Consider the following 10,000-nt stretch of genomic DNA (forward strand, 5'->3'; position numbering starts at 1 on the left):
ATAATAATAATAATAATACTAATACTAATAATAATAATAATAATAATAATAATAATAAGAGAGATGTCACTCATGCTATAGGAGGTTAGCACCTGCGCTAACATGCGCTAACACTAACAGGTTCTGAAAGGCTTCTGGTGAGGGGAGACACACAACACAGCTGAGGGTCTCGTTAACGAGCTCGTCGCCGCTTCCCTCGTTAATCACCAGAGACAGAGAGAGAGAGAGAGAGAATATGGCAGCGCTGCTTGTACACAGGTGATTACCCACAAATCATTTCATCATGGAGTGTGTGTGTGTGTGTGCACGTGGTCTGACGGGGCTGCGCTCATTAAGACCCACCTGATATCTATTAAAAACCACAACAACATAACAAGGCCTTTAACACACACACACACACACACACACACACACACACACACACACTCCAAACACACTTCACGTGAGTAAAGTATAGAAGTGTGTGTGTGGGTGTGGGTGTGTGTTCTTAATCCACAAGCCGCTCACTTGAGATCAAGCTAGAACACTTCACACACTGTAACTGTAGTCGTTTCTATAGTAACGGCTCCTTCATGGGATGCGGTGTGTGTGTGTGTGTGTGTGTGAGAAACTTAAACTGTATGTGAGAAACATAAACATTTTTGTTGAACGTTTACGGAAGGAGTCTCCAGTGCCAGTCACACACACACACACACACACACACACACACACACACACACACACACACACACACACACGCAGACACACACACTCTCTCTCTTAGATACACACATTCTCACTCTCACACTCGCACTCACACACACAATCTCTCTCTCACACACACACACACAAAAAACCTCTCTCTCTCTCTCTCACTCACACACACACACACACACACACACACACACACACACACACACACACACAAAAAAAACCTCTCCCTCTCACACACACACACACACAAAACCTCTCCCTCTCACACACACACAAAACCTCTCCCGCTCACACACACACACACAAAACCTCTCTCTCTCTCTCTCACACACACACACACACACACACACACACACACACACACACACACACACACAAAACCTCTCCCTCTCACACACACACACACACACTCTCTCACACAGTGTTTTTGCTCTCAACCTCAGCACAGTGGAGCTGTACGCACACAACACTGGGATGTTCTGTTCCTGTCGTTAAAGTAAAGCACCTCGGAGTGATGGAGCGACTCACGGTGTTGCGTTTCACACAATGTCACAACATCTCAGAAATCGTCTCGGCAAAACAATTCGCTTACAATCCGATCTAAAGAAGCACAACAGGAAGTTAGTCATCGCCGACTGCGGCGTGTCGGGGAGGAAAAAAACTAAACTGCACATAAAATAAACTGTCCCTTTTAAAATGTCACACACATTACCCTTTCATACGGGCCTGAGATGTCTGTTTCTGCCCTTTATTCTACCACTTTATCTTTATTTTCTTCTTTTCCTTTTCACTTAGCGTCCCAGTAAGACTGAAAATCTCTTTTCCGCAGGAGCCATGAAGGGCTTCCAGTAATACAATACAGGATGCTGACGGAGCTTTATGAAAGTCCCTTCATAACACAAGGCTTTGATGTAAAAGGAATGAGAAGGAACAGCAAGGTTTTTTTGCTCTGTTAGCATTTTAGAGTTTAGTTGCATTACAAGCTAACATTTTCAGCAAATGTACTGAAAATAGATTAAAAAGAAAGGAGGAGGAGGAGGACAGGACAGGACAGGAGCGGAGCCTGTCTCAGTATGGGCTCAGGCAGGACTACGGAATTCTATTAGGGTTACAGATCAGTTCGTTCTTTACTTGGAGGAAAAAACTTCTAGCTGCCAGAATGGGAGAGAAGAACTGTAAGCATTTAAGGAAGGAGCCTCCAGTTCCAGTTACACTCTCTCTCTCTCTCTCTCTCTCTCTCTCTCTCTCTCTCTCACACACACACATACACACACACACACAATATCTCTCTTATATACACTCTCTCTCTCTCTCTCTCTCTTTCTCTCTCTCACTTTATCTCTCTTATATACACACTCTCTCTCTCTCTCTCTCTCTCACACACACACACACTATCTCTCTTATATACACACACACTCTCTCTCTCACACACACACACACTATCTCTCATATACACTCTCTCTCTCTGTCTCACCCTCTGTCTCGCTCTCTCGCCCTCTGTCTCGCTCTCTCGCCCTCTGTCTCTCTGTCTCTCTCTCTCCGTCTCGCTCTCTCTCTCTCTCTCGCTCTCTCTCTCTCTCTGTCTCTCTCTCTCTCTCTCTCTCTCTCTCTCTGTCTCTCTCTCTCTCGGACGCACGGATTGTCAGCTTGACGACAGTGTGAAAAAATTAAAACGAAATTAAAGGATAAATAAATCGCTGTCAATCGCTAATTAAACTAGTGGTCTGAAAAAAACCTTTATTTCCACACTGAATCTTTAAACAGTAATCTTTTAATAAAAAGCACAGAAACTAGAAATACGACTAGAAAAACCTTGTGATTTGTTTTTGTTTCTTTTTACACTTTCCAGCTTTGGGGTTTTTCTGATATTTGAGACAAGAGCTGTGAAAATGACAGACAAATAAAACCATGTTTTTATCTACAGATTAAAACCAAGTGCTTGAAAAAGTATCAGTCTCCCTCTCTCTCTCACACACACACACACACACTCACACACACACACACACACACTCACACACACACTCACACACACACTCACACACACACTCACACACACACTCACACACACACTCACACACACACTCACACACACACACGCTGTGCCTCACTTATTTTTTCACACCTCGGCTGAGCGTAAAGAAGTTTGGTGACGTTTGGTGATGGTTTGGATGTGCGATGCAGTGGTTGCTCACCCTGTACAACGGGCTGCACTCGTCCTTAAAGCAGGGCACAAGGTGAGAGTAGATCTGGAGAGAGTAATAATATGCAGCCAGCTGGAGAGACAGAGCTGAGGGAGGCTGGGTCTCAAAACATGAGTTAGCATCCAACACCTGAAACACACAGATAATGTAGTGGTATTATTATAACCAGCAGTAAATACACAACTATCCTGTGTGTGTGTGTGTGTGATGGTTCTCTGCTCTGTGTTTGTATGTGTGTGTGTGTGATGGTTCTCTGCCGTGTGCGTGCGTGTGTGCGTTTGTTTGAGAGTGTGTGTGTGTGATGGTTCTCTGCTGCATGCATATGTGTGTGAGTGAGGATTCTCTGCTGTGTGGATTCTCTGCTCTGTGTGTGTGTGTGATGTGGCACTACATGCTTCTTGTTCTTGGCAAAGTAACAAAGTCAGTTAACAGCCTCAATCTTGGGTTAATTTGCACATCTCAAGCGTGTACACACACACACACACACACACACACACACACACACACACACACACACACACACACACACACACACACACACACACACACACACACACACACACACACACACCCCACTCACAGCTTTTTAACATTCCTCCTGCTTTCTCTCTTCCAAATCCGCCTCAGTCGGTTTTCACAGCAACTTAAGCTCACACTTTAAACATGCTTCCAACAGAGAGAGGAAAAGTACGAACACATACACACACACACACACACACACACACACACACACATATGGTTATAAACAGTTAATAAACAATAATACAACCAATACTACTAATACTAATAACAACAAAATAGAAATATTGGCACCCCTAAAAGCATCTAGTAATTGTTGTTTTATGTCTGATGTTTTAACACATGTTAAGTCAATAAAAACTACTAGTTAATATGACAACAATTAGACTTTTGTTACAAGATGATGATAATTATTTAAGAAGTTATTCTGTTATTAAGTTATTACTCACACACACACACACACACACACACACACACACACACACACACACACACACACACACACACACACACATACACACACACTGATGAACACATGACACAACACCAAGACAAACAAACAAACAAACAAACTCACCTGAGGCAGAGCGAGCAAATAGGCCAGAGCCAGTGTCATATCCCTGGGAAAGGCATCACTAGCCAACTGGAGCAGAACTGAGAGAGAGAGAGAGAGAGAGAGAGAGAGAGAGAGAGAGAGAGAGAGAGAGAGAGAGAGAGAGAGAGAGAGAGAGAGGGAGGGTGTGAGAGAGAGAGAGAGAGAGAGAGAGAGAGAGAGAGGGGGGTGTGTGTGTGTGTGTGTGTGTGTGTGTGTGTGTGTGTGTGTGTGAGAGAGAGAGAGAGAGAGAGAGAGAGAGAGAGAGAGAGAGAGAGAGAGAGAAATTTCATCTCACTATTGGCTGAAAAGCATTATTGAAAAAAGAACAGAAAGGAAGGAAGGAGAACTGAAAGTAAGGAAGGAATGTACAAACAAGGTGTGGATGGATAGATGGATAAATGGAAGGAAGGAAGAACCCGTTCATGTTTACGTGAGCTGATCAGACTGAAGAGAAACCTGAAAAGTCACACTTCTCCATTTCCTTCTGTTCTCCTTCCTTTTTTTTTTTTTTTTAGGTCCAAATCATTTAATTACAAATAATTCATCCCCAGAATTCAATAGGAAGTAGAAAGAGCAAGGACAAATTAAGCAGCTTGGAAAGATTGCACCTGGAGAAATAAATAAAAAGATAAATAAATAAAATTAAAATTTATAAAAACTGTAGAAATGAAAGCGGAACACAGAAGACGGGCAACAAATGAACATCACAGAAAGGATCGTGTAACATCAGAAGAATGCTAATATCACATTAGCATCTGGGAAATGATTCACAAAACGGTCAAATTAGCATCGCGGGGAGACAAAAAATAGATAAATAACGATACAAAACACAAAGGGTGAAAGCTGTGAGAACGTTCTGGAAAAAGTAGCGCTCTGTACCTCATGTATCCCACATAACGTCTAGCGTTTATTTAACCCAATCTTATTACCACAACCAAAGCCTACTGAAAGAAGTGCAGAGATCCAGAGCTCAGGACAACCGTAGCTTAGACAATCTACACGTCTAGCCTTTATGGGCAACTACAAAGAATATTCAATTCTTTCTGGAGACATATGGACAACTGTTCTCCAGTCTCGTGAGACCAAAGTTCAGCTTTATGGCCTTGGTGAAAACTCATCACCGTGACAACATAATAATGAAGTGAAGCATGGTGGTGGCAGCATGTCGCAGCAGAGATGACGTCAATCAGCAGGGACGAATACAAGGCCGCTCACGAATGACACCAAGCATACGACCAAAACTACACTGGATTGATTCAACGCTGAGAAGCTGAACGTGTTCGAATGGACCGATCAAAGATCAGACTGCTGATCGACGACACTCTCCGTCCAACATGACAGAGAACGATGGACAAAAAAAACTCAGCATCTGGCTGCAAAAAAAGCAATCAAAAATAAAACCTTTAGCTTATTAAAAAATTGGACAATTTAAATGGTAAAGAAAAATCCCAATGAATCCCATTTTATTTCCAGGTTGTGATGCTGTAAAATGTGTAAAAGATCAATCTGTTGTGCAAAAGAGTTTCACTGCTGTATTCATTCTAACGACATCCTACGTACTTCGAACCCGCCGACGCCGTAGACGTCGACCTGAACTTAGCGACCGTCTTCGGGCTGCGTCACCACTTTGAGAAGATCTAAGACAGGGATGTCAAACTCTGGCCCGCGGGCCAAATTATATTATTATGTAATTATATTTGGCCCGCGGGATCATATCAAATGTGTATTACAGCTGGCTAGCCGCATGCTCCGCTAATACTACAAATCCCAGAATGCCTTGCCACTGTATTGACGCGTAGTCATGAACAGCAAGCACCCATCATTCTTTGTTGACAGTCGTTAACAACCACGTTACAGTCACATCGGGCGAGTTAATTCCACCCTCCACTAAAATGGCCAAAGGAAAAATTGACAATAGGAGCTTTCAAGACAGGTGGAAGGCAGATTATCTGTTCACGAATATAAAGGACAGACCTTGTGTGCTAACGGAGCTAACGTGTCTGTAACGAAAGTATATAACATAAGAAGACACTATGAAACGAAACAGTATGAGAAGTATAAGGACCTGGACGTAAAGCAGAAGCTCCAGAAGGCAGAAGAGATGAAAAAAATAGTCTGGTTTCCCGGCAGACTACAGTATGTTCATGAAAGCAAAATCAAAAAGTGAAGCTGCTGTAAAGCTTTATTGTGGTGGCAGAGATTGCAAAATCTGCCCTTTAATGAGGGAGAGTTTGTCAAAAAGTCTATGGTCAAATTTTGCGAAATGAACACCATTGATGTGTCTCTTATTTCGAATTAAATTTCTTATGTGTTTGTAATATCAAGCTCTGGTTGTTGCAAATCCTGTGTTTAAGCAAAACTAAAGTTTGTTTCCATATGAAAAAGGTTGAACATTACAGATCAGTTGCAGTTCATTTTTCAATAAATATTCAGTTTGGCCCGTGACTTTATCTCAGTTTTATATTTTGTCCAACTGTGACTTTGAGTTTTTGACACCCCTGGCCTAAGAGATTAGAGGGTAAGTATCAAAACTCCCAGATTATCGACCGCGAGATTCGGGAGTGGAGAAAGTGGTGATGAGAAGAAAAAAAAAAAAGGGATGAGGGTCCAAATGGATGCCAAAAGAAAAGATAAAAGGCTCTCCTTCATCTACAGTACACTGAGTTTATATGGACCGTACTTAAAAATCCGTCTCGTCGGACGTCGGTTACCTTCAGTCGCTGGAAGATGCTGATGGCCTTCACTCCTGGTCTCGGCTAATTTTCCGGTGCGGAGCAAAACTTCTGCGAAGTCTTCCTGAGGGACGTAGTCGTATGAAGAGTACACGTCGTCCATCTAAAACGCGAATACATTTTAAAAGACTGATAGCGTGTAAAACAAGGTTCTCGCTTTGAAGCTAAAAGCGGTGGTGTTTTTTTCTTTTAATCTTTTTCAAGCAGGAAATTCGAGTAAAGATAATCATCACACTGGGGAAAAAACTGCCAAGACGATAGACACGAAGCGGGCGGGGCTTCCGAGGGTGTTATTAAATGTGTTTGTTGGGGTGTAAACAAAAAAAAAGAATAGTTTTTCTGTATATATTGTGGTTAAAGTTTGTTATCTTATTTTTTGACGAGTTCTTTGAGTGCATAGATTTTTACTACTAGAAAGTGACAGGAAGACAGAATGGAGGAAAAAACTAACGGGATTGACGTAGGGATCTTCAAAGAGCTCCTCGTAGAACGTGCTGCAGCCTTGTTTCTCCAGCTCTGCGTTCTGATTGGCCGATCCGGTGCGGTCCGAATCCGATTCCTGCCCCTGACAAGAGACACCAAAACCCAATTTAGCAGAAGTTTGTAGCAGGCTTTAATCTGACAGGAAGTGGGCGGAGTTGTGTTCTTACGTGCAGTGGGCGGAGGTAGCTGACCGAATCTTTCCACCACTGGGAGTCGCTGATGGTGTTCAGCACAGCTTTGGTGTTTACCGTGGTGCTGGTCAGAACCTCAATGGTGCGGGCGGTTGTTCTCTGGAGAAGCGCTGAGGGCTGAGAGACCCCTGTACCTCCACCTCCACCCTGCTGAAATCAGATCTCACACTTTATAGTCCAGTGTAAAGGACAACCAAAGAGAAAACGCTGTGCGAGAAAAAGATAACGCTAGACACTGTGCAGAGAAAATGATCATTCCTTGGAGACGAGGCTAATTTCTGAATCCTTAGGATGGCTATATGAACGTCACGTATTCCCAAAAGAATCTAATCCGGAACAAACCGATTCAATAAGGATGGAGGTCATATTTTGGATGTCTTCATCCGACAAAAAGGACTCTGTGTTTTACTAAAGAGCAGCGGCTCTACGAATGATCACCCAAAAGTTCGGCTATTTCCCCCGAACCTACAGCAGGAACGAATGATAATGAGGAGGCTGATTAATGTTCCAGTGCATGTGCTTACTAAATCGGGGCTTTTCAGGTTAACAGGTTACTGCCATGCCATTTCTCAATAAGTTGGCCTATTTTTTTTTGTAAAGGTTATGAGGCAGGAAAAATAGAGACGTGGATGAACTCTAAAGAAAAAAGTCTCAATTCTGAAGAACTCTGAAGGAAAAAAAAAAAGTCGCACAGTCTCGATTCTGATTGGTCAAATCCTGTTTCTATCATTTCTATAGCACGTCGAAATCGATCAAAAAACGAACTTTTACTTCGTCTACTTTTCGATTCGGATGTAAAAGTGGCATTTTTATTTGTTTGTTTTGTTTTGTTTTCAGGCTGGAAATTCGAGCAAAAGATGAGCACACCACCCTAATGGTCGCTAAACTGATGGACACAAAGAGGGCGGGGCTTCCAGTTACGTCGTCATGTGTGTTTATTGTGGGGAATAAAGAAAGCCTATAAATTTTAGTAAATGTTTGTTATATATTTTTTTTGTGTGTACATAATCTTTTATACCCTACAGTCAAAATAAATTCCCCATCATTTCATTCCTTGTCTGTAAATTTAATGCAAGATCCGAACTCAAGGACAACGAATCTACGACACAACGGTGATGTTTTTACTTATTTCTTTATTTCAGTGACGAGAGGATGTTTTTACATCTGAAGGCTGTATATTTTCACACTCCTCCTCAGAACCCTGATGTAACCCAACGACAGGTCATAAGCGCACGGCTTGAGGGGTTCAGACCCGTGTAAAAAACAAACAAACATATAAATAAAACGCACACGTCAGTGAGTGCATGAATCTTTAAACACTCTCGTGGCTATTTGTTTAACGGTGAGCTGTGAATCGAGCGGCTCGGGCTGAAGACCGTCACGTTTACAGCGGATGAAAAATGCGGGAGGAGTTTTATGACTGGAGATTTACATGCCATTCGCACACGGATACCTGATCTGGATCGTTCCCCGAAGCCGGGGTCCGAGTGGAATCCATCTTGTAGTTCACTGCCTGGTAAAGAATCTGAAAATAAATAAAATAAAATGAATTAAAATAGAACAAACACACAAAATACACCTTTCAGTTTTTTTTTCCTCACAAAGTTACATCCTTCACAGTTGCTTCACGAGATGCTGCTTTGCTATTACTTGATGTTCCGCCGTTTCGTATCGTTCGGGATAAATGATTCAGTGTTATTTCTCTTCCTTCCTGTAGGTCACGAGTCGTGTCTGAGCGTTCGGCTGGAAAACGACTCGCTTCTGCACTTCAGTTCAAATTTAAAAAGAAGCTGAAGAGATGCAGATGATACAAGCAGGTGAGTGATAAATGTTTACTGAGCATGTGTAGAGTCTATACGAATTAGGACTCAATGCAATAGTCCAGGAAGCTGGAGATAAACAGACAGACAGACAGACAGACAGACAGACAGATAGATAGATAGATAGATAGATAGATAGATAGATAGATAGATAGATAGATAGATAGATAGATAGATAGATAGATAGATAGATAGAAAAACAGACAGACAGACAGACAGACAGACAGACAGACAGACAGACAGACAGATAGATAGATAGATAGATAGATAGATAGATAGATAGATAGATAGATAGATAGATAGATAGATAGATAGATAGATAGAAAAACAGACAGACAGAAAAACACAGACAGACAGACAAACAGACAGACAGACAGACAGACAGACAGAAAAACACAGACAGACAGACAGACAGACAGACAGATAGATAGAGATAGATAGAAAAACAGACAGACAGAAAAACACAGACAGACAGATAGATATACAAATAGATAGATAGATAGATAGATAGATAGGCAATTAGACAGATATACAAATAGATAGATAGAGACAGACAGAGCAAATTACACGTCTGTCACGTCTTCATCTCTATTATTATATTATCAGCCTCTAATAATTTAACGTAACCCGATGCTCCACCCAGTTCCGCAAAGTGCGTATACGAGCGGCGTCCTCTTTATTAGGAACACCGCTTTTCCAATCAGCCGATCTTATGGAAGTAGTACAGAATGTAACGTCAATGCCTGTTCGACCGTTTCTTAAGTTC

At 42.0% G+C, this 10,000-nt stretch overlaps 1 protein-coding gene across 3 annotated transcripts in view; it reads right to left on the minus strand.

The window, feature by feature from the left end:
- Positions 1-10,000, minus strand: part of nbas (NBAS subunit of NRZ tethering complex) — a 178,610-nt gene that overhangs the window by 79,677 nt on the left and 88,933 nt on the right. For 2 of the 3 annotated variants that reach the window (XM_047819115.1, XM_047819114.1), the window contains 6 exons: positions 8,868-8,939; positions 7,391-7,564; positions 7,192-7,305; positions 6,720-6,843; positions 3,991-4,067; positions 2,886-3,023 (listed from right to left, as the gene is read on the minus strand). In XM_047819115.1, coding sequence (XP_047675071.1) covers positions 2,886-3,023; positions 3,991-4,067; positions 6,720-6,843; positions 7,192-7,305; positions 7,391-7,564; positions 8,868-8,939 — 699 coding nt within the window. The remainder of the gene's footprint in view (positions 1-2,885; positions 3,024-3,990; positions 4,068-6,719; positions 6,844-7,191; positions 7,306-7,390; positions 7,565-8,867; positions 8,940-10,000) is intronic. The other variant, XM_047819116.1, reaches the window with a different exon arrangement.

Source organism: Tachysurus fulvidraco, chromosome 9 (genome assembly GCF_022655615.1).
Source record: "Tachysurus fulvidraco isolate hzauxx_2018 chromosome 9, HZAU_PFXX_2.0, whole genome shotgun sequence".
In the NCBI taxonomy this organism is placed as follows: Eukaryota; Metazoa; Chordata; class Actinopteri; order Siluriformes; family Bagridae; genus Tachysurus; species Tachysurus fulvidraco.